The 24,846-nt window shown below is 54.9% G+C and overlaps 5 protein-coding genes across 10 annotated transcripts; 2 read left to right on the forward strand and 3 right to left on the reverse strand.

Annotated features, from left to right (window-relative positions):
- Positions 1 to 320: 320 nt before the first annotated feature.
- Positions 321 to 3,544, forward strand: EGFL8 (EGF like domain multiple 8). 2 transcript variants are annotated; one of them, XM_045541758.1, is made up of 10 exons: positions 321 to 446; positions 691 to 772; positions 1,362 to 1,490; positions 1,720 to 1,842; positions 1,923 to 2,032; positions 2,128 to 2,223; positions 2,327 to 2,497; positions 2,587 to 2,666; positions 2,754 to 2,907; positions 3,182 to 3,544. In XM_045541758.1, exons 3-10 carry the CDS (start codon positions 1,390 to 1,392, stop codon positions 3,223 to 3,225), a joined length of 879 nt encoding a protein of 292 aa, XP_045397714.1. In that variant the 5' UTR covers positions 321 to 446; positions 691 to 772; positions 1,362 to 1,389; the 3' UTR covers positions 3,226 to 3,544. The 2 variants fall into 2 exon arrangements, with proteins under 2 accessions (XP_045397714.1, XP_045397715.1); XM_045541759.1 differs by lacking the exons at positions 321 to 446; positions 2,754 to 2,907 and having other exon boundaries at positions 659 to 772.
- On the reverse strand, positions 3,476 to 12,138 carry AGPAT1 (1-acylglycerol-3-phosphate O-acyltransferase 1). 4 transcript variants are annotated; one of them, XM_045541762.1, is made up of 7 exons: positions 12,048 to 12,138; positions 6,529 to 6,737; positions 6,169 to 6,302; positions 5,665 to 5,840; positions 5,423 to 5,518; positions 5,252 to 5,324; positions 3,476 to 4,722 (listed from the first exon to the last, which is right to left on the reverse strand). In XM_045541762.1, the coding sequence occupies exons 2-7, from the start codon at positions 6,726 to 6,728 to the stop codon at positions 4,538 to 4,540; spliced, it is 864 nt and encodes a 287-aa protein (XP_045397718.1). In that variant the 5' UTR covers positions 6,729 to 6,737; positions 12,048 to 12,138; the 3' UTR covers positions 3,476 to 4,537. The 4 variants fall into 4 exon arrangements, with proteins under 4 accessions (XP_045397718.1, XP_045397719.1, XP_045397720.1 ...); XM_045541763.1 differs by lacking the exon at positions 12,048 to 12,138 and adding an exon at positions 11,368 to 11,387; XM_045541764.1 differs by lacking the exon at positions 12,048 to 12,138 and adding an exon at positions 11,301 to 11,355.
- A 1,108-nt stretch (positions 12,139 to 13,246) lies between these two features.
- On the forward strand, positions 13,247 to 15,728 carry RNF5 (ring finger protein 5). Its single transcript, XM_045541767.1, has 6 exons — positions 13,247 to 13,487; positions 14,477 to 14,495; positions 14,593 to 14,705; positions 14,811 to 14,865; positions 14,945 to 15,062; positions 15,165 to 15,728. Exons 1-6 carry the CDS (start codon positions 13,348 to 13,350, stop codon positions 15,260 to 15,262), a joined length of 543 nt encoding a protein of 180 aa, XP_045397723.1. The 5' UTR covers positions 13,247 to 13,347; the 3' UTR covers positions 15,263 to 15,728.
- A 164-nt stretch (positions 15,729 to 15,892) lies between these two features.
- Positions 15,893 to 18,941, reverse strand: AGER (advanced glycosylation end-product specific receptor). Of its 2 annotated transcripts, XM_045541765.1 has the most exons (11): positions 18,793 to 18,941; positions 18,505 to 18,611; positions 18,198 to 18,390; positions 17,947 to 18,011; positions 17,740 to 17,827; positions 17,457 to 17,639; positions 17,189 to 17,319; positions 16,841 to 16,982; positions 16,523 to 16,549; positions 16,273 to 16,399; positions 15,893 to 16,147 (listed from the first exon to the last, which is right to left on the reverse strand). In XM_045541765.1, exons 1-11 carry the CDS (start codon positions 18,842 to 18,844, stop codon positions 16,051 to 16,053), a joined length of 1,212 nt encoding a protein of 403 aa, XP_045397721.1. In that variant the 5' UTR covers positions 18,845 to 18,941; the 3' UTR covers positions 15,893 to 16,050. The 2 variants fall into 2 exon arrangements, with proteins under 2 accessions (XP_045397721.1, XP_045397722.1); XM_045541766.1 differs by lacking the exon at positions 15,893 to 16,147 and having other exon boundaries at positions 16,367 to 16,399; positions 16,841 to 16,930.
- Positions 18,942 to 20,227: 1,286 nt separating this feature from the next.
- PBX2 (PBX homeobox 2) lies at positions 20,228 to 24,704 on the reverse strand. Its single transcript, XM_045541768.1, has 9 exons — positions 24,198 to 24,704; positions 23,214 to 23,287; positions 22,744 to 22,991; positions 22,449 to 22,639; positions 22,131 to 22,266; positions 21,702 to 21,855; positions 21,274 to 21,362; positions 21,063 to 21,149; positions 20,228 to 20,928 (listed from the first exon to the last, which is right to left on the reverse strand). The coding sequence occupies exons 1-9, from the start codon at positions 24,416 to 24,418 to the stop codon at positions 20,836 to 20,838; spliced, it is 1,293 nt and encodes a 430-aa protein (XP_045397724.1). The 5' UTR covers positions 24,419 to 24,704; the 3' UTR covers positions 20,228 to 20,835.
- Positions 24,705 to 24,846: the final 142 nt, after the last annotated feature.

The raw sequence follows: 24,846 nt of genomic DNA on the forward strand, positions 1-24,846 counted from the left end.
TCCATTAGTTTGGGCCTCAGCCTCATGCGTGGAATGTGCCTGCCACCGCCTGGCTAGACGAGGGGCCTGAGGGTCAGGGTGGGCATTTGTTGTGCCCCTTTTTGAGCTTTGTAGGCCAGATCTGGGTGAGGGGCTGGACAATGAGCCTCCTCTTTCTTGAAAGAAGGAATTTTGGCTGAGACAATAGGGCCCTGTCTACTCTGGCATGGGGGGTGGTAGCTGACTCAACTCTGTTCCCCCCTAAGCCTTAGCAAATGTCATCAAGATATGGGGGCAGTTTTTCCTTTGGTGCCCTGGGCTGCCCCCCTGCCCCTTTGTGACGACTTGCCCTTCTTTCTTTCCTCAGCTGATCTTGCCTCTTCTCCCAGGACCTGACCTGCTTTTTCCCTGCCAGCTCTGACTCTCTGCCCGCCCCTAAGTCTCCCCCAGTCTGTACTGGGTTGAAGGTGGGGGCAAGGGCCAGGGGTACTGGTGGTGTTATAAAACTGGTAGCCTCTGCTGATTTGGGGAGTTCAGAAATAGGGGGCCTCAGAGGGTTGGGAAGATACTTCTAGGAAAGCCTTTGTGGGGTGGAGATGAGGGCAGTGGGATTTGATCCCACTGAAATGACCAAGCTGGAGCCAAGGAGGAGGCTTGTGGGAGGGGGCAGGGATGGGAGGACTCTGGCCCAGCCCCTCCTCTCCTTCCCAGCCTGCCCCTGCCACCCAGCAGTCTGAGCTGCTGCTGCTGAGGCTGATCTGCCTGAAGTCTCCCAGGACAGAGGGGAAGCCAGGTGGGAAGCCAGTGTCGATGGGGAAAGAGTTGGGGTCACTCAGAGCCCCAGGGTGGGTGTGAGTTGGAGGCCTTGTTGGAGTGAGGGATGTGCATCTAGGATGTATGTGATGGTGTGGGTGTGTGAAAGTAGTAGGAATTTGTTTAAGGTGTGGCATTTGTGGAATTCGGTTCCAGGTGCTTGGGTTTGCATGTAAGGTGTGAGGGTGTACAATATCTGGGGTTTTGAAGGTAGGAAGATTGAGTTATAAGAGGGAATGTTAAAGACAGGAGGGTCCTGAGGGGAGGCTTGACCATGTGTCTGTCCCTCCAGGTTGTGCAGAGAGGATTAGGAGTGGATAGGTTAGAGGGGTGGTGGAGGCATGTTCTGGGGTGTGAGCTTGTGTGATGCTAAATGGATCATGATAAGCTACAGGATAGGATGGTCTTAGCTAAATGTACACAAAGGTCAGACAATCCTGGTGGCTAGTGTGTGAAAGTGAATGTCCTGACCCCCTTAGAGGGTACCAGCAGAGGCTCTTGGAAGGGCAGGGGCTGGAGAAGTTAACAGGAGAGGGGAAGGGCAGCCATTAACCTCTTCTTGCCTGCAGCCCACAGAGTCCAGAGGAAAAGAGAATCATGGGGTCCCGGGCTGAGCTGTGCACTCTCTTAGGCGGACTCTCACTCCTCCTGCTCCTGATGTCAGGCCAGGGGGCCAAGGGTGGATCTCTCAAAGAGAGGTGACAACAGAGGGGGTGGGGCCCAGGGTGAACTCTTCAAGGGAGCCTTCTGCTGGGGTTGGGGGTTCACAGGAAGGAAACAACGTTAAAAGTTTCGTTGGTGGGGGGTGACGCTGTCATCTGTAGGGAAACCTGGTCCTCAGTGGCTCCTTGAGGGAAATGGGACTCCTGGCTCCCCAGGGCCTGGCCCACTCAGTGTCTCCCACCTCCTCCTCTGGCATGCATGCAGTCAGGGGGTCTGCTCCAAGCAGACGCTGGTGGTCCCGCTCCGCTACAACGAGTCCTACAGCCAGCCGGTGTACAAGCCTTACCTGACCCTGTGCGCCGGAAGGCGCACGTGCAGCACCTACAGGTGAGAGATAGGGAGCTGGGACCCCAAGAACCCCGACCAGGACCCGTATCGAGGGTCCTGAGAGGGGCGCTGTGTTCCAGGACCACTTACCGCGTGGCGTGGCGGGAGGTGAGGCGGGAGGTGCAGCAGACCCATGCCGTGTGCTGCCAGGGCTGGAAGAAGCGGCACCCGGGGGCGCTCACCTGTGAAGGTGAGGCTGGGTCTTCCAGGCCTTGCGGGAGGCGCGAAGGAGCTGGGGAGCGGGGCGGTCGGCGTGGGTCTGAGTCCCCCTTCCTCCGCCCGCAGCCATCTGCGCCAAGCCTTGCCTGCACGGAGGCGCCTGCGTTCGGCCCGACCAGTGCGAGTGCGCCCCCGGCTGGGGAGGGAAGCACTGTCACGTGGGTGAGTCGGCTCGCCCTCCCCCCGCGGCGGTGCCGGGCCTCCCCACCCCCCAGGGCGCCCGCCCCGCCCCCTCTCTCAGCCCTCTCCTCTTTCCGGTAACTAGATGTGGATGAATGTAGGGCCGGCGTCACCCTCTGCTCCCACCGTTGTCTCAACACGGCGGGCAGCTTCACCTGCAGCTGCCCCCTCGGCCTGTTGCTGGGCCTGGACGGGCGCACCTGCGCGGCGGGGTCCCCGGAGCCGCCAACCGGCGCCAGCATCCTCAGTGTGGCCGGTGAGCAGGCGGGAGTCTGGGCCGTGGGGAGGACCCTGGGCCCGAGGCGAGGGCGCGGGCATTCATGTTCTCGTTTTTTTTTGTCCTAGTTCGGGAGGCGGAACACGAGGAGCGCGCACTGAGGCGGGAGATTCGTGAGCTGCGAGGGCGCCTGGAGCGGCTGGAGCAGGTGAGCTGAGGCGCCCGGGCCGAGCCGGGGTCGGGCGGGGCGAGGCGGGCCCCACTGCAACACCCTGAGGCGTCTCGTCCTTTGCAGTGGGTGGGTCAGGCCGGGGCCTGGGTCAGAGCGGTGCTGCCTGTGCCACCCGAAGAGCTGCAGCCGGAACAGGTGGCTGAGCTGTGGGGCAGGGGCGACAGGATCGAATCTCTCAGCGATCAGGTGCTGCTGCTGGAGGAGAGGCTGGGCACCTGTGAGTCCTCACGCTCCTCCCACCTAGTCCCCCATCTCCCAACAACTGTCCCCAGCTCTTCCAGAGACCCCTCCCATTCAGCATTCCCTCTTTTTCAGAAACCCCTCTCCAACATTCACTCTCTTCATACCTTCCCACCCTTCTCTTCTGGGACCCTGTCCACAGCCCAGTAGCTACCCAACTTATTGTTGGGTGAGACCGGCAGTGTTGTCCACTCCAGGCTGGAGGTGGCCCCCACAGACCACAGCCAATTTGCTTGTCATTAACTCCATAGGCTCCTGCGAGGACAACAGCCTGGGCCCTGGCCTCAATCATTGATAAGGAGCCTCGCAGCGCCGCTGGCCCCTAATTTATACAGAAACTGGACCCACTAATCCTCTGAGATTGGCCAACGGGGAGCTGCAGATAAGGCTATTAGCCACCGAGGCACAATGAGCAATGGAAACTTCGGAGAGCTGGAGAAAGGGGAAGGCGGGTGGTCTTGGCCTACCCCTGAGCCTTCTGGCTGGGGGCAGGTTGCCTGGGCAAGGACTGCTTCTTCAACTCCTTAACAAACGCAACCAGCAAACACCCAGATCTCTCTCTCTTTATTTTCAGTTTCTTGCTTTTATCCAGGTAATTAATAAAAACCAACCACACAAAACTCAGTCCCACCCTCTCCTTTTGCTCCCAGCCTACCTCCCCGGTTGTGGGAACAGGTCTGGAGTGAGAGGCAGGGAGTGGCCAATGCCACTGGGAAGAAATGAAAACTGGCTCAGAGAGGGGGAAGCCTCAAACAGAAAGAGAAATAAATTAAAAGCCCTCTATCCCCTCCAGCCAGGGTTCAGTTCTTTTCCCCAGCTCCCCGGGGAGCAGAAGTTGAGTGCAGCACCTGATGTCTGCCTTTTCCCCTTGTGTCTGGTTAGATGGTACAGCAGGGCTGCCGGGAGCTGGGTAGGGCCAAGACTGAAGAACTGTACCATGGGGACAGGGAGAAGCAGAAATGTAGAGATCAAACTGGTATCCAGGAGTATGCACGACCCTGTGCATCTGGGCAAGAGCAGGGATCTCTGAGTTAGAAGAGTCCAGTCCCCACTGACAGGAGGGTCCACCGGAAGGGAAGGTGAAGGCGCTGAGGAAAGTTCCCAGGCCGAGCCTGGAAGGGGTGTTCCAGATATCAGCTTCCAGCCACAGGGTGAGAAGTCCTCCTCATAGACAGATGAGTCCACTGAATCCATGGACTTGGGGTGGGGGGAGAACTGTTCCACAGAATGGATGCGCCCACTGGCCAAAGTTGGGTGGAGAGGGAGAGACCACAAAGGAAGAGAGTCTACTGGGGATGGAATGGAATGTTCCCCACCCTTGTATAGGCTGAGCCACTCACTCGAGATGTGGGGGAGGCAACTGTCCCACAAACAAGATGGCAGGAGGTGGGGGTCCGAGTGGAGACTGCACTGAGGCACGAGAGTCCACAGGTGGGGCCGGGAAGGGGCAGGGAGTGGAGCTGTATCCACATTCACTTCAGAAGTTGAAGATTCCAAAGAGGAGAATTAAGTGGGGAGAGGGGAACAGAGGAAGAGGGCTTGGCCCTGCTCAGGGCCACTGAGTTGGTAGGTGTGGGAAGGAAGATGGGGATAGATGGGAGGTGAGCTCAGAGCCGGGCTTCACCCACCCCCCCAGGCTTCTTCAGATAGTCACCACCACCCCGGCCATCAGTGGAGATTTCCCGGAAAACGGTGAGCATGGAGTGCCGGACTCTGTCAGCCAGAGCTGGGACGTCATCTGGTGTCAGCCCTTCTGTGGGCACTGGGGGCAGCACCCGCACCTGACATCGCCCTGGGGCGGGGGAGCACCATCATGGCCTGTCCACTCAGGTCTTTGCCCACAGGTGGGGCCCAGCTTCTGAGCATGATCCTGCTACTACCCTCCTCAACCTTTCAGTTCTCTTCCCCCAACCCTGGACAACCACCCCTGCTTGCCAGCTGCCACCTGTTTTCTGAGGCTCCCCTGTACAAAGCCTTCCCTGAACCCCAATCCAGACACCCTCAGCACCCTCCAGCCCTCCTTGTCTGGACTTAGTATTTACTGCCAATTGTTATTCATTACAGCTTTGCATACACAGGCCTTATCTTTCCTGCTAGATAGTAACAGCCCCTCTTGGAGGGGCCAAGTACTACCCATCTAGCAGGGTATGGTGGGTGCTTAGCAAATACTTACTGGCTGATGTGGGGTCAGACTAGATGACTGTGTGGCTATCTCACAGCTCTGACACTGAATGATCCCCCTGCCTCACTGGGACGTCCTCCCAGCCTCTCCCATGGCCTTTCCGGACACACCCTACCCCAGAACTGCTCGGAGTCCTCACCCGAGGTGAAGCGGCGTTCCTTCTTGCAGTAGAAGTCTTGATAGGAGGACATGACTATAGGGACAATGGGAACCTGGGGAAGGGTAACATACATCAGCACACAGCTCTGCCCTGAGAAGAAGGACTTGTGGGAGCCAGGGGCTGAGTAGCAGGAGGGGAAGTAGTAATTACCTGGGCCTGCACTGCAAGATGGAAGGCGCCCCGTTTGAAGGGCAGCATGGAGCCGTTATGGTTTCTTGTTCCCTCGGGAAAAACCCAGACCCTCACCTGGGGGAGAAAAAAGGTCAAGGAAGACACACACATATGGAGGGGACAGAGTGGGCACAATGCTCTAATGGGACCCTGCATAGCAGTTGATTTGCAAGTGTTCTACTCTCTAGCCCCCCATTCCCCGTTTCCCTAGGGTGACTCACGTCCTGGGTGAGCAGGGTCTGGGCGACCTCAGACATGACACTGATGGCATCCCCTGTGCGCTTCCGGTCGATGAAGATGACTCCTGCCAGCCAGCAGGCCAGCCCAGCAGAGCCAGCCCACAGTAGCTCACGCTTGGCAATGGGCACACAGCGGCCTGGCAGTACCTCCATCATCCCTTGGGCAGGGGTGAAGGTGGGGTGAGGATCAGGGTGGAGGCAGAATGTCACAGCAGGAAGCCCACCTCACCCAGGTCTCACCCATACTAGTAGGTACTGGAGATAAAGGAGGGAGGAGACTGGGTGGGAAGCCCCAAGTGAAGGGAAGGGTGACTACAGGTATATGTACTCTGCTTATGAGGGCAGCTCTACCCCAGGTAAAGAAGGCCTGAGTGGGGAGCAAAGGGAATGTCCCAGAGGAGGAGGAGTTGAGGATCTGAGATGCCCGGGAAGGTCCCAGGAGGGAGGGTGTGGCTGGGGGAGGTGTGCCCTGTGTTGGGGTCTCACCAAGCAGGTCGAGGGAGCTCTGGTGGTTGGAGACAACAACATAGGGCTGTGAGGGAGGGAAGTGGTGAGCCCCTCGCACCTCCACTCGGATCCCATACAGGTATTTGATGTGGAGCAGCATTAGACGCAAGATCCTGTGGGGTCACAGCAAGGGGTCCCAGTGGGATCCATTGATGTTCACCTGCATGCCTCAGCTCCCTCCACCCTGCTATATTTCCGGCCACCTTTGCAGTCCTCTCCCCCTTCCTTGTCTCTGGGGCCTCTCAGTCTCGTCTACAAATACCATGCCCCCTCCCTCCAATCCACTACTCACTTCTCACCCTTAGGTTCCCTCATCACCCACCATCCCTTGCCCCTCACTTCATGTTCTCGACGTTGCGTCCTCGCACGGCACACACAGGAATGGCGAGCACAGCCAGGAAGAGGATCCAGCCATTGTAGAAGGCCATCTTGAAGAAGTACTTGGCACTGGGGCTGCAGAACCACAGGGTGGGCAGCAAGAAGAGCAGTAGCAGAAAGAGCAGCAGCAGCAGCGTCCAGGCCCCTGGCCACAGCTCCATTCTGGCCACCTGCAGGGGATGGGGCAAGGGATAGTCAGCCTAGTTTCTGGAAGGGAGTGGGACAGGCAAGGCACAGAAGGCAGGGTTGAAAGGGTACTATGAGAACAAGGGCCAAAGACAGGATGGGGCCAAGGCTCCCATGGAAACCTTCCCAGGAAGTCTCTCTAGGATGGGGGCAGCGGCGATGGAGAGCTCAGGACCATTCTCCAACCCCTCTTCCTGAAGGCTCCAGATGTATTCAGACAGGCAAGAGACATGAGATGTGGACATCCACAACTCACAGATACATGATAATAAATGACAATAATAATGATAGCTAACCCTTGTAGCTGGTAAGGTCTTATAATGGTCTATACTTCTGCTGTCCCATAAGGTAGCCACCAGCCATATGTGGCTACTGAAATGTGGCTAGTCAGATTGAGATGTGCTGGAAATGTAAAACACACATCAGATTTCAAAGACTTTGAAAGAAAACAATGTAAGATATCCCATTAATAATCTTTTATATTAATTACATTTTGAAATTATAATCTTTTGGCTATATTGGGTTCAACAAAGTATATTATTAAAATTAATTTCGCTTTCTTTTTACCTTTTTTAATGTGGCTACCAGAAAATTAAAAATTACGTATGTGGCTTACATTATATTTCTGTTGGACAGTACAGGTCTATACACTCAATTAAATCTTAAATATGATCCACACGATGATCTATAAAGTACCATTATTACATACATTTTATAGGAAATAGGCCCAGCGGGGTTAAATAACGTACCTGAGGACATACAGCTCTTAAGCAGCAGTTTCTAGATAAAACCTAAGCAGCCTGTGTTCCTAACCACTCAGTTACACTGCCACCTGCATGTACAGTACATACATACATGTACACAGCACATAGCAAGTATGGCGATGGTGACAAAACACCCATAGACTTACACTCAAGGGCCAAATGGCAAGAATAGAGACTCATGTCACTAATGCCAGCAGACACACAGTCATACAAATCCTGACAAGTTCACACACAGATACAAATTTACAATACCCAGTGACAGATAAAGGAATGCAAATGCATACCTGGAAAAATCCCTTTCCACCCCGCCAGCCTCCCCCATTCCTAGATAAACCCATGGACATACCTGGAATAGCTACGTGTACCAATCCCGCCTCGAGACAGGCAAACAAATCCTACCACCCGCTTCCCTCCCTTCTAGTGACAATTTGGGTGGGCAGGTACAGCGTGTAAGGCCTCACCAACCGAAAAATGGAGTGCAGAGAGTAAAAGGGACATAACAGCACATGCCCTGTGAGAGGAAAGGGCTCAAGAGGAAGAGGCGCAGGCACCCAGAACCTGCCTTCTAGGTTCTTCCTCCTTCCTCCACTCTGCCCCACTGCTGGGGGCAGGGTCACAAGTCACAAAAACGGTGTTCAGGCAAATACCTGTCACTCTCATTGAGGCCACAGACAATCCCTTCCCATAACAGGAAGGGCTGTGCTCAAAGGTGAGCCCATTGCCAAGTGACAAGGTAACGGCAATAGAGGAAACGGGACCCTGCCAGCTGGGAAGTGGTAGGCTTTCCCAGCTGCTCCTTCCCACTGCCCCTGCAAGCTCAGACCAGCACCTAACTCTGTCCCTCCAACCCATCTTCCACGCAGCGACCATAGAGCTTTTTCTGTAACACAAATCTGAGCATTTCCCTGTCGTAAAGACCCTTCTTGACAAGTTGATTTCTGCTTACATCTTCAACCACATCCCCACAAAAGCCTTTTTTTGCTCTAGTCAAATTGATTTATTTACTTCAGTTCCTCAGACACACCATGATCTTTCATGCTTCTGCACCTTGCCCATGCTGTTCCCTTTGGCTGGAACAGACTTCTGCCTTTTCTTCTGCCTCACACAGCTCAATGTCACCTTTTGGAAGTCTCCTGAACCCCTCCAGGTCTATGTTTTCATCACACGTTTATGGTCATCAGTGGTTCTCGAAGTGTAGAAATGCAAATTCTTAGACCTCATCCCAGATCTAATGAATCAGAAATTCTGGGCACTGGGCCTAAAAATCTGTATTTTAGCAAGCCCTCCAAGTGATTCTGATGTGCACTCGAGTTTGAGAACCACTGATCTCAAAAACACACTATGTGTAACTGCTCACTGGCATTTTTGTTTCCCTCCCTAGGCTGTAAGCAGCTTAAGGACAGGAACTCTGCCTTATCTCCAATGCCAGGGCAGTAGGGGTAGAACAAGCGCCCAATAAACATTTGCTGAACAGATTATAAGGCTGTATACATACCCACACAGCCACAACTAACGACAGAAACGACAACTCTGATCATGAATCAGAGAGCTACCCTCTTGAGGGATATTGACTGCTAAAGGAAAAGTCACCAAGAAAGTAATGAACACTCCAAGCCTAACAGTAACCTACTCTGAATCTACACATACAAGGCAGAGTGACAACAATCATGAAGGGGTCATCTCACACACAAAAGAAACATACAGAATGGGATGAACATGTGACAGGGGGAAGATGCTGCCGCCATCAAATATGTGCTAACAGTGCAAAGAGTGGGGGATGCTGTCCATAAATAAATGTGGATGATGGGAGTTTACAGCAGGGTTGACCCTGTGACACACACTGAGTTCATGGACACTGCCTGAACAAAGCCACTGGAGAGACAATGTGTGTGAAGAGACACAGGCCAGGGCGGTCGGCAGGCAAGGCACGTGGGGACGGCTCTTTGGGAACTTGAAGACCCGGTTACCTTCTTCTCTAATACTAGATATTAAGTGACCCTCTCTGGAGAACAATTGTCCAAGGATTTAAAAACACAATGGAAGGCTAAATTTAAAGAGCGTATGGCTTGTAAAATATACTGACAATAAATTTATCAAATAACTAGTACATGTAACCAGAAGCACACACACTATGGTTGTGTTACATCAGTGTACCACATGAACGGGCATGCACATGTGTTACGTAAACCGTGATTGGTAAACAGGCTGATCTGATCACGGATCACCGCATGAAAGTGTTTGCTATTCCAAGCTGTGAGACCCCACTCACGAGAAGACTACTGCATATGGGAGGACCATGGACATAACATGTCAGGCAAAACAAAATAAGGTATATATCCATTACATGCTAAAGTAAACATGCAAAACCAAACGTGCATGTAACATGAAACCATATAATAGGTGCAGTATATGAAAACTCACACATGGTACTTGAACATGTCAAAACTGGATGTGAGACATGGACAGGAGATATGAGAATGGGCAATTCTGACGGAAAACAACACATCATGTCTCCACCGCCTATGGATAGTCAGACAACCTGATGCACACAAGTCATTAAACATGTCAAAGGCACACTAATTCAATGTAGAAAACATGGCTCCCCACAAGGCATTTGTGTGTCAGTTGTCTAGCAGTGTGGAAGGCCACTGAGAAACCAAGAGGTCCTGTGCCTAGATGGAAACAGGTGCCTGAGGGCATTCCTGGGAAGCAAATTCTGCTGGCCTTCTCCCCTCACGACCCAGCAAAAGTTATGTGGGGTCAAAGGGCAGGAAAAAGAATTGGAGAAGCTGCAGGGAATTCCCTCTCCAGGATTCCCTGTCCACACCCCCAGTCCCAAATTCACAAGGGTTTCCATTTCTCCTCCCTCCCGTGTTTCTTCCAGCCTTCCTCCCTCTCAAGCCGTCTCTCTTTTTCCCAACAGCCCTCTCCCTAGTCGGCCCTTAACCTTTCCCCAGCAACCCTCTCCCCAGTCGGCCCTCCCAGACCCAATCTCGCCCCATCCCCTCATCCTAGTCCTTTTTAGCACCCTCCCCCCTCCTCCTCCCATCCCTTTCCCGCCCACACCTCAATGGGGTGGGGGGCCTGGGGAGCTGGCCCCCTCCCCAGCCAGGCTGCGGCAGCGGTGGTGGCGGATGGCTGTGTCTCTGTCTCTGTCGGGGTGTCGGTGCCAAGGGGGCGACAGGATTTGGGGGTGTCCTAGCCCCGGCCGAGGGAGGGGAAGTGGGAGTGAGAGGTTGGGCCCATAGCGGTAGTAAAGGTGGGGGGTTGTTCCCCCAGCACCCTCCCTCCCTCCCTCCCTGCTGTCCCTCCGAGGGCTGGGGCTGCTGCTGCCGCTATCCCCCCCACACCCCTCCCCAACGCCCGCTGGCTTCCGGGGCTGGCCAGGAAGTGGGGGGCGGTGATGGGCAGCCTGTTTTGCCAATCGCCTCCCGGAGACCCAGGCATCTCCTCCCCACATCCACCAGTTATCCTCTTGCTAGCTCCGCCCCAGGAGAGCTCGCCGGGCTCTTCCTCTGTCTCTGCCCTTCTCTAGCTCCAGCTGCAGCTTTTTCCCTCCAACCCCCTTTCAGCTCTGGATCCCTTGGTGCTGTATTCCCCCTTCGGCACATTCCTTCTCCTCATTCCCCATCCGCTCTCCTCTTACTGCTGCTTTTACTGGGTCTCTTTCTGGTTTCTTCCTTTCTCCTTAACTCCAGTATCTGCTGCTTATTCCCTCCAACTCTTCTCACAGATCCCTTTTTCTGTCTCTCATTCAATTCTAAACATTTATCAAGCACCTACTACGTGCCAAGGACTGAGTTCACCTCTCTTCTTTTTCTTTCCAGGGTTCCATCTCACCCCACCTTACCCTCCAGTCCTCTGGTCTGGTCTCTTTGCCCTTTGTCCCCCCACTATCTACCAGCAGTCCAGCTCGCTCCTCCACCCACGCTTTGTGGCCTTTAAAGAGAGGGGATCTCTCTGGTCCTCTCGCTGACCCTTTCCTTTCCATGCTCTTTTACCTCAGTACTTTTTCTTTCCTAGTTCCTTCCTTCCTATCAATCTCCTTACTAACCCAAGCTGAGACAAACCCTCCTCCCACATAGAATCTATGTCTTCCAATAGCAACTAGGGTTGCTTCCTAGAAAAAAAAGTGAGGAAGAATGCTGATGCCTCCAGGATGAGCATGTGCCCTTAACTTTGTAGCCATGTATCTAGCTCTCCAACCCCTTCTCCCCTCCTCCCCATACTCCCGTTATCCCTTTACCAGGATCATGCTATTACTCCTCCCTCCTTGGTCTCCACCTTTCCCTCTCAATACCTTCTTTGCTAAACCTCTTCAAGCATCCTGAACCCTCACCTGCCCAATCCTCCTCTACGCTCCTCCCAACTTCTCATCTTTCCTTACTCTCGAGTCATATGGGACCTTTTTATCAGGGTGTTGCTGAACAGCGCTCAGCCTGTGTCTGCGTCCCGCCCCTAGACACACCTTTGCCTTGCATGCCCTGTGAAAGAGGATGTAAAGAACACTGGTAGTGGGAGGACTGTTACCTAGTTCTGCTTCTTGGGCCACAGTGAGGGTCACTGATTGTAGGAAAGACCCAAGCTCCCAGGGGTCCAGCCCAGGAAGAAGACCCTAGTTCTGCTGGGCAAATTACAAGAAGGAAGGGGCGGGCCTAACCCTATTCCGCCGCGGGTCACCTAAGAAGGGGCGGGCCTCGCCCCTTCTGCACCACTCACAAAAGGGTGGAGCCAGAGCTTTTCTGCTGTCAAGGTTTAAAACGGAGTTGAGGTTAACTCTGTTATACTCTGTCACATTAACAAGGAGGTGGGCCTTCAGTTCTCTGTAAATCACCTAAAGAGGGGCGGGCTGAGTCGTCCAGCCAAGGGAGTTGGGTTAACACCAGCACCGCAGGTCGATGTTGGCACCATCCAGACGTCGGGCTAATCCCAATTCTGCTCCCTTCTTCACTAAGAGGGAGGGGCGGAAGCAAGTTCTGCTCTCTACGTCACCCAAGGAGGCCGGAGCCATTTTGAACCCTGCGACCCTAGCATTTGCCCTCTTTTGCTTTCTCTTCGCCGTCTTTCTCAATGTTGGCCAATCAGGGGCGAAGGAAACGGCCCAATCAGTCGAGAGCGTCCACAACCGAAGAACCCGGATGAGGCCAAGCCGGGGCCTTTGAACTGCAGGCCCCGCCAATTGCAGAGCAGTCACTATGGCGACAAGATAGAGGTGAAGGGGTGGGACCAGAGAAGGCTCAACCCCCACAGGGTTAGCCGGCCTTGTCCCGCCGCGTGCTGCGCAGGCGCATTTTACCTAACCACCATTTTCCGTCGAGTTCCAGCCAATGAGTTGCTTTAGAGCCATACGCTCCAAAGTCCAATAGGAATCCGGACATTCTCTGAAAGAGGAAGTGAAGGAAAGAAGGGCTTATAGTGGGCGAGGTCTAGGTAGTCTCGAGCCAATTGCTTCTGGTCTTTGGTTATGACTGGCAACTACTCAGACGAATAATGCTTTCTCTGGCTGGGCGACAGGACGGAGTGTAGCGAGTTATTGCCAATCCCTCGGCACTGAATACTAACTGCGACTGTATCAGCCAATAGTCACTGTGCGAGGGCAGGACCGCGCGAACCCTTTCCCCCTGTGGACCAATCCTATCTTGTGAACCCTGTGTGATTGGCAGGCACTCAGGCCAATAGTGATTAGAAAACCTTGAAGCCTGCCCAACGATCGTGGGCAGGAGGTGGTTTCTCGTTTGTTGGGGCGTGTGTGTGTGTGTGCGTGTGCGTGCGTGTGTATGTATATTTGAGGGGACTGAGGGGTACGTGGGGGGGCAAAACCAAAACGGCCATGGCAGCAGCAGAGGAAGAGGACGGGGGCCCCGAAGGGCCAAACCGCGAGCGGGGCGGGGCGGGCGCGACCTTCGAATGTAATATATGTTTGGAGACTGCTCGGGAAGCTGTGGTCAGTGTGTGTGGCCACTTGTACTGGTGAGAGTCGGGAGGGGGGCGGAAGGCGGTGGGGCTCTCCTCTATGCTGGGGAGACTGGGAGTGGGGCCGCCATACAATCATACAGATAATCGGAGGGCACGTCCTTATAGGTGAGGCCCGAAGAGGGGACATACGTGTTTTCTGGTATGTGTGGGTGGGAAGATAACGCCTGTACAGACAGACGAGATCGGTGGAAGGAAAGGTCTTAGTAACTAGGAGCTGGGGCGTGTGGTATGTTAAGAGGAGGAGGTAGGACGGGGAGTGGGGGGACCAGGCATCTGTACGTGTGAAACCCGAGCCATCTTACACCAGGGAGGTGAGGGTTCTTTGCTGCACAGGTGGAAACGAATAAGACGCAAAGGTTAGGGGAGGGACGCATCAGTTGAGTAAGGGAGACCTAGGGAATATGGGATCATGTTCAGATGAGATCTGGGAGGGGGGTGGTATGACAAACCTGGGGACAAGGGCACTGTGGAGGGGCAGGTTTGAGAGGTTAAGGGGTTGTGGAGATTGGAACTTCATTGAGCTTGAAAGGGAGATGATTCGTACCAAAGTTACTGAAAGAGAAAAATAATAAAGGGAGAGGAAACGGAGTAATGGGGGAATCTGCCAGTAAAGGGGTTTGGTTTGGAGTGATGGAGAAAGAACGGGGTTGGTGCTGAAAGAGGAAACCTGGAAAGGGGTGGATTGAAAGAATTGGAAAATTAACTTGAAAGGCAGAGAAGGGAAGGGATGAAAATTTGTGTTTGTTGGGGAAAAGGAGAGAGGCTTGAGTGTGTTGAGGATGGATAGAGCTTTGGGTATTGGAAGATCAGAGGAGCAGATAGGCCGAGTTGGCTGGCATGGTAGAAGTTGCGGAAAATATGAAAAGAAATGGCAGGTAGTACCTGGGAAGAGGGGTGAAATGGGATTCTGTGAAATCTGGGGTCTGTGTCTCTGTTTTCTGTGTCTAGCTAGTTTGACCTTTCTTTCTTCTTCCCCCATCCAGCTGGCCCTGTCTCCATCAGGTGCGTACTCAAAGGAGATGACGAGGGAAATGGGGAGGTCTGAGGAGGTGGAAAACCCTCCTGTGTACTGGAAACCATTTCATTTTTTTCTCCCTAGTGGCTGGAGACACGGCCAGAGCGGCAAGAGTGCCCAGTGTGTAAAGCTGGGATCAGCAGAGAGAATGTTGTCCCGCTTTATGGGCGAGGGAGCCAGAAACCCCAGGATCCCAGGTGAGAGAGAGGTTGTGCTCAGGGAAGGTAGAAGGCTTTTGCCCTAGGAAGAGAATGTGGAAGAGAAGAGAATTCCCTGTTGACAGTCTCTCCCCTCTTTCTCAGATTGAAAACTCCACCCCGCCCCCAGGGCCAGCGACCAGCTCCAGAGAGCAGAGGGGTGAGTCTTCTTGTCCATTTGTGTCCCTTCCTTGCCAACGATTTGTCTGGTTCCCCTCTGACTTTTTTCACCCCCCTAGGGATTCCAGCCATTTGGTGATACTGGGGGCTTTCACTTCTCATTTGGTGTTGGTGCTTTTCCCTTTGGCTTTTTCACCACGGTCTTCAATTCCCATGAGCCTTTCCGCCGGGGTACAGGTAAGAGTCAGGCTTAGCTCCTACCAAGGAGCCCTGTCAACCCCCTTGGGCCCTCTCTTGGCCTAGGAGCATATACTTCTGCAGCTTTCCTCTCTCCCACAGGTGTGGATCTGGGACAGGGTCACCCGGCCTCCAGCTGGCAGGATTCCCTCTTCCTGTTTCTCGCCATCTTCTTCTTTTTCTGGCTGCTTAGTATTTGAGCTGTGTCTCCTTCCTGCCCACCTCCAGCCAGAGGAGAATCAGTATTGGGGCTCCCTAATGACCCTTCCTTACTCCTGGACCCCCAGCCCCTCCTTTTCTGTTGGCTAAGGCCAACCCGGGCCACTCTTCAGGAGGGATTGGGGAGGAGTGACATCTGGGCATAGCATGAGAGAAACTTCTCTGAACTGCTCGCTCAGTAGCATTGTAATTCCTGGACCTGGAGGAGAAGGACAGACTAAAGACAATGTCTGTTTCTCTTCTCTCCTAATCCTTTGCTTTTCCCTAGATTTCTTGATTTGATGTTGAAAGGTGGGCAAGGCTCCCTCTGACCCTCCCCCACTTCCCCTCATGTTGATTTAATTTAATTTTTCTCTCCCCAGTGTCTAATATGGGTTCTGACTCTTAAGTGCTTCCTCCCCTTCACTACCTCCTTTATTACAAATTCAATAAAAAAGGTGAAATGTATTGATGGGAACTCTTCCCAAGTTCTTCCTTCCTTCTTTCTAGGACAGAAGCATCTTCTCCCCAGCTTGAAGAGGTGTTTGGTGTGGTGTAGGCAGTTGTGGGGTTCATAGCTCTCAAGGGTGCAGGGCCGAGATCATCTCACATATGCACACAAACACACATGGTCAAGATGTGTCAGGTATTTACTCATTACTGTTTGTGGGGAGCTCTGGTTGTGGAAGAAAGTTTGGCAAGGTAGGGTATAGACTCTACAGAGGAGAGCTGGTCTGGGGCCAGAATGGGTTAGAGAAAAGGTGATGGATGGGGTCTGCCTATGAGCCCCTCAAGGCCCTCCTGTACTGCTCTCGCCTGCCTCAGGCTCCGCTGACTGATTCAGCTCTGCACACTCTTCCTCCTCCTCTTGGTTTTCTGGAGCCTTCCTGAGGAGGAGGATTGGGGAGAATTCTGCACATGGTTCTCAGTGTTCCATCATTCTACCCCCCACATCCGTCACTTGCTCCCTGGAAGCCCCAGGTCTAAGGTGTCTGGCTTGCTCTCCACTCACCTCTCTTCTCCTTGGAGTCGCCGCCTTCGCCACATGATGACCCCAACAAGCAGGGTGACTGTCCCCAGGCCTCCCAGGATCCCCAGGGCCAGGGCTAGAGTTCCCAGCCCTGACCCTCCCACAGAGCCTGTAGGGAGATGGAGAAAATTGAGGGCATGGCCCTCAGTGCTCGCCATTCCTTTCTTGTTGACCAGCCCCTAGTCACGTGTTGGGAGCTATCTTCTGCTTCTCTGTCCGTCCAACCCCTCACCTGCAGTTGGCCCTTCCTCGCCTGTTTCTGGAAGACAAAGTTGGAGCAAGTCAGAAGGGCAGACTTCGGTTTGAGAGAAGGCTGTTTAGGGGGAGGCCAGTGGCGTCTTTCCCTTTCTCCAATTCAGAGGGAAGAGGGGAGAAGCTCAGCTGCTCTCTTGGCAGGATTTGGGTGGGGCAGAGGAGGACTGCGTGTGGGTGCATGGAGGGAGAGGTGGGGTGGCTCTTGGGGATAATGTCAGAATGGGATAAGTAATTGGAGCCTGTGCTGTCCCTCACCTCAGCCCCAGGGTCCCCGGCATTTGGGGAGAGGTCTCACCGATGATGCTGATGCTGACAGCAGGGCTTTCCTGGGGCCCGTGGCTGGGAAGGGTGGCCACACAGCTGTAGGTTCCCTGGTCCTGAGGCCCTGCCTCAGGGAGGATCAGCACAGGGCTGGAGGTAAGGGACAGGGGCACACCCTGGGCGGGGGAAGGGAGATAGACTGTTACAAAACCCCTGTCCACACCCCATACTCCTGTCTCTTTGTCTCCACATCCTCAGATACCCTCAGATGTCTGCCTCCTCAGCTCCTAGCCTGCCTCTCCCTCCATTAGCCCTCTGCCCTCCTTCCAGTCACCAGTTAGGGTTCTCCCTACCTCCCAGCCCCTGTCTCCAGGTCACTCACATCCTTCATCCAGTGGATTTGAGGAGGGGGCTGGGCCGGGGTTTCACAGGTCAGTGTTACCGTCTCACCAGGAGCTACTACTCCACCTTCTGGCTCTACCACCAACTGGACCTCCTCCGGAGGCTCAGGCTCTGCGGGTTGGAAGGGGCATGAGGTTGAGAGTTACACCCACGAGTGGTTCCGGTGGCCACGGACATGACCCCTCTCTTTCCCTGAGGGCCAGAATGTGCTCACCTGAGCTTGGGGCCCTCCCCACCTCTGTGCTCACCCCAGACACCGGGCTGGATGGGGGCTGTGTGCAAGGCCCGGCGCCGTGGAAGGCCCAGGCTGAAGCTACAGGAGAAGGTGGGGCGGGAAGCTCCTCCCCCGGCTGGGGTCACCATCAGCTCTGACTGCAGTGTGAAGAGCCCCGTCTCAGGATGTCTCCAGGTCTGTTCCTTCACAGACACTCCTACAGTGGAGGAAGGAGAAGATATGACATCCCAGGGCATGGGAGTGAGATCAGGAAGAAGGCTGCTAGGAGCGGGGAACTTGGGACTCACGGGACTCACCCTTCCCATCAGGTACCAGGGGTTTCCCATCCAAGTGCCAGCTGAGAGTCCCTGCAGGGTAGCCTCCCTCGGACACACAAGTCCCCACCTGAGGAAAGAGTGGTGACCTCATCATCCTTTGAAAATCATAGATGCCATATACCCCCCACACAGCCACACTCCCCTCCTTCACGGGACCGTTTTCTGCTTCTCTTTCTCTTTCACTACCTTACTGGGGACACCAGCCATGAGTTCAGAGGCAGGATCTACAATTTCTGGCTTCCCAGGAATCTCTGAAGAAGGGAAACTTCCAGTCAGAGGCTGCAGCTTGAAAGGTTCTTACACTCCAGGTATAGGAATGGGGGTGACAGAAGTCGGAGGTCCTCACACACCAGGGCCAAGGAGTCAAGGGCTGGGATTGAAGGCTTTATCTTAGATGAGAGGGGGCCTTGGAAGAAGGAAGGGCCTGGAACCCTTACGGTAGACTCGGACTCGGTAGTTGGTTTTGGTCTCCTTTCCATTCCTGTTTGTTGCCCGGCACCGGAAAGTCCCCTCATCCTGGATCCCAACAGCGGGAAGGAGGAGGGAGCCGTTGGGGAGGACACGAGCCACGCTATCCCAGGGGCCTCCCTGGGGAGACAGGACCTTCCACGCTTCTGTCCTGCCTGTGTTCTGAAGACAGAGAGGAGGGGCCTAAACAGTGCAGTCCTTTGGGAAAGGACTGATGAGGCAAATCACTGCTGGTCGCTCTGGACGTTGGGAGGCGGTGACGGGGGCTCTGCTTACCAGTTTCCATTCCAGCTGCTGGGGTGGTTTCTTGGGGGCCCCCTTACAGTTCAGCACCAGTGGCTCTCCGATCCGGGCCGTGACGTTTTGACCACCTACTACCGCCCCTGGGAGATAGCACCATGGTGGAGGGGCAGGAGGGGAGATGGAGCAAATGAAATTAGGACAGGGTGGGTGAAGGAGCTTGCAAAGCAGTGCCTGGGTTCTAGGAAGGTTCTGGGGAGATTGGGGGGTAGGGGTGAAGTACTTCCTGTAGCAAGGATTGGTGGGGTGGGAGGAGTGGCTCACCCCACAGACTGAGGACCAACACCCAGGCTCCGGCCGCTGCCCAAGCTGCCATCCTGCTTCCTCCCCAGGCTCCTGGCTCTGTCTGCCCCTTTCCCTGCTGTGGCCACCGCCCTAGGTGGGGCTTGTACCCTCTTCCCTGCCCCCATCTCTCAGTCTTGTCCTGTCACAGAGAATGCTAGGAATTCATGCCTCTGGGACAAGAGTCCTTCAGGTACTGGGAGAAACAATTATCACCCCACCCCTGGGCACTGCCAGCCTCTGGGCACAGCCACTTCTCTCAGGGTGGGGAGTGTGTAGCCCCCCCATATCCCGTCAGTCCTGAGGGCTGCCTGGTGGCCCCCTGTAGGCCGCTGGGCTGCAGGCTTCAGGCCAGGGTGGTGTTTGCTGAGGTGGAATGGGGCAAGTGAGGGCAAGGCTAGGGCATGGGGAGAAATCTGCTTGGGGCTTCATGAGAGAAAAGTTTTTTCTGGGGTTTCTCGTATTTTTTGAAAAAAATTCTCAACTAAACCCAGGGAAAAAAGAAATTTCTTTATTTAAAACTGCATTTTTTTTTCTGTGAAACTACAAGTTTACAAGTGAGGAGAGAACTGCCCCCATCCCGTGCCTCCCACCCCCCACCCGTCACATTCCCAACCTGTTCCCTCAGCCTGCCCAGATCTCGACGGGAGCCCCCACTCTGACAGTCTTGTGAAGTCCTGAGGATGTCTGAGGGGATCAGATGGTAGGGTTTCAGGGCCAAGGATGGGACAGTGTCGATTTTACTTTCCCCCATACCTGGCTTTTTGCAACCTCCCTCCTCTCTCCCCACCCCCTTGGTTTTGGTGTAACCAAGATACCTCATTTCTGGGGAAACTGAGAGAGATACACATACAAGCACCCCAACCCATGTTTCACATATTTGGCAATAATCCCCTCCCTATGCTTCCCCCTCCAATCAGCAAATAGTAGTTAAACAAAAAAATTAAAGATGTGTCACTCACAGGTGAAGGTGGCATCTTCAATTTCCTGAAAATTACCGAGTCCAACCCTGCCCAAGGGCTGTGGGAAGAGGGGGGCTAGGAGGCCAGCAGGCCCTCACTGCCGCCACAGCAAATGCAGCAGAAACCTGCCTGCACAAGCAAAGAACACCCACGTGGGTGTAGGGGGCGAGGGCTTGGTGCCCTGTACAATTCACTGCCTGATGGACAAGCCTGGAGCCAACGGGCTTCTTCACCAGTTGCCTGTCCCCTTTCCTCTTACCAGGACCCCTCTGGCTATCACGCCTATCATGGGAAAGCAAGAAATTTAAAAAGTCAAGAAAATAACATATTTATATTAAAAAAACAAAACTACATCCCCAAACTAAAAATTAAGAACCACCACCACCACCAAAAAAAAAAAACACCCAAAATTTAAAAAAATACAGATGGATCCCAGGGTTTCTTTTTCTTTCGTTAAAAAAAAAAAAAAAAGTTCAGCCCCAAAGCCCCATCAATAATTCCCTAAAGTAGCAGAAACTCCCTCCGAGGTAGATATCTGAGTCAGACACTCTCGTCCACCGAGCGGTTCTATTGGTTTAGGATGAGCTGCGTATGAGGTAATAAAGCCGTCTGGAGGGGCAAGGGGTGGGGAAGCACAGGGGCTGCGGCCCATGTCCTCTGTCCAGAAGTCATGTCCCCATTTTTGGCATCTCTGGTCGGGCAGGACTGGTGTCTCCACGGATTCCAGAACATGTACGTGGGGTGGGGGAGCCCAGAGAGAGTATGTGGGAGTGTATGGGGAGAGAGAGAGAAGGGCTCCGAGAAAGAGTTTTCTGAGTGTGTTTGTGTAAGAGACAAAAAAGATAGAAGGGGACGACAGACCCCACTCTCCCTTCGGGGCCCCATTCTTCCTGCCATGTAGTTAGCACCCCCAGCACTGAGAGTCTAGTTGGGGCGGAGACGACCCTATTCGCCCTTCTCTGTCTTGTGCTTCTCTTGTATTTGGGGTTTGTCTTCTGGATGCCCATGTCTTCTTCCAGAGTTGCCTTGTGAGAGCCCCCACCCGTGACCCTGAGGGGCGAGATCAGTTGGAGGTGTCTGAGTGAACACTCCCTGGTCCCTCTGTTGGGGATGTCACTGAAGAGGGGGTCACAGCCTCCTGCCAGCTGCCGTTTGCCTGGGAAAAAAGAGAGACAGTTGGAGTCTAGGAAACAGGGCCCTGGGAAGCCCTGTCTGGGTACAACACGGCTGGGGAAAAGGCCCTTCTGTCCTGGTGAGAGCTGGAGGGAGGGGGCTTCAGAATCCACTCACCCTCATTTCCCGAGGGCTGTACATCTGGCCTGCCCCAAGGTTGTCCCCGTAGCCCCCTGGCCCCATCGAGTGTCGGAGTGATTCCACCTGCAGGCAGCAGAGGAAGGTATGACACGGTGAGAAGAAGCCTCAGAGAAAGAGGTCTTGCATCCTAAAGCGGGGAAACAGAGTTTGGGAAAGCCCTACTTGAGAGGAGATGGGGGCAGCTGACCTGGGAAGCAGAATAGGAATCTCCATTGAGCCCAGGCATCCCCAGGAACATGTCTCCGGATCCTGAGAGATTGAAAGAGCCACCAGAGCCTTGGAGGAACAGAGAGGGGAAGAATGTAAGAGAGCCTGTGACGGCAGACAGGAGATAACTCTGTTACCAAAAAGCCCTTTAAACTAGCTCTGTGGGGATGTACCATTATATACAAATTATCCACAAAACATTCCAACACTCAGAAAGAGCAGGCTATTCCTGAGCCTCCCTTGGACTTCACTGGAGTGGCCTTTGTCCCTTGACATCTCTACCCTGTCTCAGCTTGGTCCCTCTAGTCCCAAAAGTCCCCCTCTCTGTTATGATCCTGCTTAGACAGGAAGTGGGAACAAAAGCAGGAAGTGTGCAAAACAGCCAGCTGGGGTGACGGTGGGATCCACCTGCAGAGGAAGGGGGTGTCGGGGAGCTGGTGCGGCTGTGGCCCCCCTGGGTGACTGACACAGCAGTCTTGACGGCATAGATGTTTGCCTCTTCTTGGAACTTTCCGATATTTTTCTTATAGCGAATGCGCTTGTTGCCAAACCAGTTGGAGACCTGTGGGGTGTTGGGCAGAAAGGAAGGTCAGGTAGAAACCTTTCCCCTGGAAGCCCTTCATTGAATAGGATCTCAAAGCATTTTCTTTTAATTTTTTTTTTTTTAAAACAGGGTCTCACTGTGTTGCCCAGGCTAGTCCTGAACTCCTGAGCACAAGCTATCGTCCTGCCTCAGCCTCCTGAGTAGCTGGGATGACAGGTGCACGCCACCACACCTGACTAGGATCTGAGAACATTTTGCTTGAAAACTCCCATCTCCCCAAACTCTCACAATACCTGAGAGACAGTAATGCCACATTTCTTGGCGAGCTCCTCTTTGGCCTCCTCACTAGGATATGGGTTACTCAGGTGGGAGTAGAAATACTCATTTAGGACCTCAGTGGCCTGTTTGCTGAAGTTACGGCGCTTTCGTCTACAAAGGAGGGAGAAGGGTAGTGAGGAGGATGTTGGTGTCTTGCAGGGCTGCCATGTTGCATAACTCCAGAGGGCACCACTGTCACAGAGTTCCATGCTGTGCAATGTGGCAGCCTGGGGCCTTGGAGAGGAATGGGAAGGAGCCTGGTGCTGGGGCTGGCCTGGGTCCCCGGGCCCCACCTGGCATCCAGGAAGCGGGAACGCAGGATCATGACAGCCTCGCAGGTGCTCTGCTTGAGCTGCATCTGGATGGCGCTGAACTTCCGGTGGATGATGCTCACCATGCGCTCCATCTCTTTGGGTGCCACTGGCCTCGTGCGGCTTTGCTCCCTCAGCAGGTTCATGACGTGGGTAGTGAACTCATTACATGCCTGCAGTGGGGGCCCATAGGCTGGTGAGGAGGAGCCCTTTGGTCTTGAGATTCCTTCCCCAAAGCCCCTCCCTCCACACCTCCCCCCCAGCCACCTCTCCTCACCTGTTCATACTTCTCCAGCTCCGAGTGGTAGATGTGGCGGATCTGGGCAAGTTTGCTGCGATAGTCCGAGTGTTCGATGGAGTTGTCAGGGGACACGCCGCCCCCGGAGGCTGCAGCGGCTGCAGCTGCTGCAGCTGAGCCCCCCCCTTTCTCAGGCCCAGCCACACCCTCTGCCAGAAGCATGTTGTCCAAGCGCATCAGCTGTGGGTCCACCGGCTCCTCCTCTTGGGAGCTTCGAATGCTGAGGCCTAGCATGCAGGCGGGTGGACTTAGGGACCCAGGGACCCCACACCCCGCACTCAGTCCTCCTGGAGACCCAAGTTCCCAGGCTTTGGTTCCTTTCCCAGTCCCCTTAGCAACCTCCTCAACTCCTCGCTTTCCTCAGGGCCCCAAGCTGTCATAGTCTTTAGCCCTACAAGGAACAAGATTCTGTCCCCAGAGTTGAGGCAATCAGAGGGGAACACACATACCGGTTTTCTCCTTGATTTCACACAGGACGCTAAAGAGAGCAGGCTTCATTCGGTGGCAGTTTAGGGCGTGTTTCCTTGGGAGGAGTGGGAGTGGGGAAAGAGAAAAGTTGAGGAGCTAGAGAAACAGAGCAGGGGTCTCTGAGGTGCAAAGGGAGCCTGGAAATGAGGAGGGAGAAGGGTACATGTGCAGAGGGAGGAAGCGGGTTGGGGGTGGAGTTGGGGAGGGGGCTTCTTGGGAAAAGAGCAGCTCCCAGAGTGTGGGGAAGCTGCTGGGCTTCAGGAAGACAGGGAAGAGGCAAGCAGCAGGCAGAAGCCACCATGGGTGGGCTGGGGGCTTTGGGAGACGGTCTAGGAAGGTATGAGGTGGGATTTGGGGGCGACTGGAGAAATGAGGGTGACTAGGTACTTTTCAGAGGAAGAGAGATGGAGTTTGAGGTGGCAGAGAAGAATTGGGGGTGCCGAGGTGTGTGTGAAGGGGTCCTGGGGCTGATTAGGTGGGAGGCTTTGATGCACCTGGTGTCTGGCTGAGCAGAGGGAAGGGTGGGTGAGGATCCTTGGAGGCTGGGGCCGTGGGTGGAGAGGAGTGTTAGGAGCTCTGAAGAGTGTGTGGAGGTCCCCAGGTCTGGAGAGAAGGGGGTGGGCTGGGTGGAGAGTTAGGGGAGAAGAGGACACAGCCTAAGAACAGTTTCTTAGTCTGGGAGCCAGAAGGGGGCTCCGGAGATGGGGCTGCTCCGGGCGAGTGTGGGGGTCAGCAAAAGGTTAGGAGGGGGAGTGGGGCCACCTGGGGTTCCCTCTGTGAAGGTTTCAGGGCCTAGGGGTGAAGGGAGGTTTGAGGGGGATCACTTTTCTAGGGGCTCCCAGGAGTAAGGAGGCAGCTGCTGTTTCCTGGAGAGGGCCCTGGAGTTGGGGGGCTCCCAGAAGATTCAGAGCTTGTGAACCGGGGTTTGTTGGGTCTGTGTGGGGTCCCGGGGTGGGGGCACTCACTTGGCCTGAGCCTCGTCCAGGCTCTGGTCGGTGATGGTCATTATCTGCTGCAGAATGTCCCCGATGTCTTGCTTCCCTCGGCCTCCCGGGACCCCCCCGCTACCCCCACCGGGGTCTCCGCCACCGGGAGGCTCGCCAGGGCCCCCAGGCTCCCCACCCACCAATCCCAGGCCCCCCCGGCCCCCGCCTGGAGGGGGCGGCCCCAGCAGCCGCTCGTCCATAGCTGGGGGGGGGCCCTGAGGCCCCCTCCCTGCTCCGCCCCTCCCCCCGCCGGGTTACTTCCCCCCCCAAACTCGCTGGGGCCGCTGCTCCCTCCGCCCCAACCCCCGCCCGTCTTCCCCCCTCCCGGCTCCCCTGGGGTTCACCCCGGCACTGAAGGGAGACCTGGGGTACCAGCTGGGTCCCCCACAGGAGACCCCGGCCCCCGGCGGCGGAGAAAATGGAGCCGGAGAGAGAGAGGAGGCCCAAGCGGGGGTGTGTGAGAGAGAGGGAGGGAGGAGGGAGGAGGGGGGAGGGGGGAGCGAGGGAGGGAGGCTGGGGGAGGGGAGACGAGGAGGAAGAGGAGGGGAGAAGAGAGGAGGAACGGGGAGGAGCTGGGGGCGGAGAGAGACACACAGAAACAGAGGCACTGAGACCGAGTGGAGGAGGG

This window comes from Lemur catta, chromosome 2, assembly GCF_020740605.2.
Source record: "Lemur catta isolate mLemCat1 chromosome 2, mLemCat1.pri, whole genome shotgun sequence".
Taxonomy (NCBI): domain Eukaryota; kingdom Metazoa; phylum Chordata; class Mammalia; order Primates; family Lemuridae; genus Lemur; species Lemur catta.

Coding starts and splice junctions, on each gene's coding strand:
- RNF5 (XM_045541767.1), top strand. CDS start 13,348: ATGGCAGCAGCAGAGGAAGAGGACGGGGGCCCCGAAGGGCCAAACCGC. Junction 14,706..14,810: donor CAGAAACCCCAGGATCCCAG/GTGAGAGAGAGG, acceptor CCTCTTTCTCAG/ATTGAAAACTCCACCCCGCC. Junction 14,866..14,944: donor CAGCTCCAGAGAGCAGAGGG/GTGAGTCTTCTT, acceptor TCACCCCCCTAG/GGATTCCAGCCATTTGGTGA.
- AGPAT1 (XM_045541762.1), bottom strand. CDS start 6,728: ATGGAGCTGTGGCCAGGGGCCTGGACGCTGCTGCTGCTGCTCTTTCTG. Junction 6,303..6,528: donor CGCAACGTCGAGAACATGAA/GTGAGGGGCAAG, acceptor GTGACCCCACAG/GATCTTGCGTCTAATGCTGC. Junction 5,519..5,664: donor AGACCCTGCTCACCCAGGAC/GTGAGTCACCCT, acceptor TTTCTCCCCCAG/GTGAGGGTCTGGGTTTTTCC.
- AGER (XM_045541765.1), bottom strand. CDS start 18,844: ATGGCAGCTTGGGCAGCGGCCGGAGCCTGGGTGTTGGTCCTCAGTCTG. Junction 18,612..18,792: donor GTTGGTCCTCAGTCTGTGGG/GTGAGCCACTCC, acceptor GCTATCTCCCAG/GGGCGGTAGTAGGTGGTCAA. Junction 17,640..17,739: donor CCTGGTACCTGATGGGAAGG/GTGAGTCCCGTG, acceptor CCTCCACTGTAG/GAGTGTCTGTGAAGGAACAG.
- PBX2 (XM_045541768.1), bottom strand. CDS start 24,418: ATGGACGAGCGGCTGCTGGGGCCGCCCCCTCCAGGCGGGGGCCGGGGG. Junction 22,992..23,213: donor TGAAATCAAGGAGAAAACCG/GTATGTGTGTTC, acceptor CCTGCATGCTAG/GCCTCAGCATTCGAAGCTCC. Junction 21,150..21,273: donor ATTCCTATTCTGCTTCCCAG/GTCAGCTGCCCC, acceptor TGCTGCCTGCAG/GTGGAATCACTCCGACACTC.
- EGFL8 (XM_045541758.1), top strand. CDS start 1,390: ATGGGGTCCCGGGCTGAGCTGTGCACTCTCTTAGGCGGACTCTCACTC. Junction 1,491..1,719: donor GGTGGATCTCTCAAAGAGAG/GTGACAACAGAG, acceptor GCATGCATGCAG/TCAGGGGGTCTGCTCCAAGC. Junction 2,908..3,181: donor GGAGGAGAGGCTGGGCACCT/GTGAGTCCTCAC, acceptor TTAACTCCATAG/GCTCCTGCGAGGACAACAGC.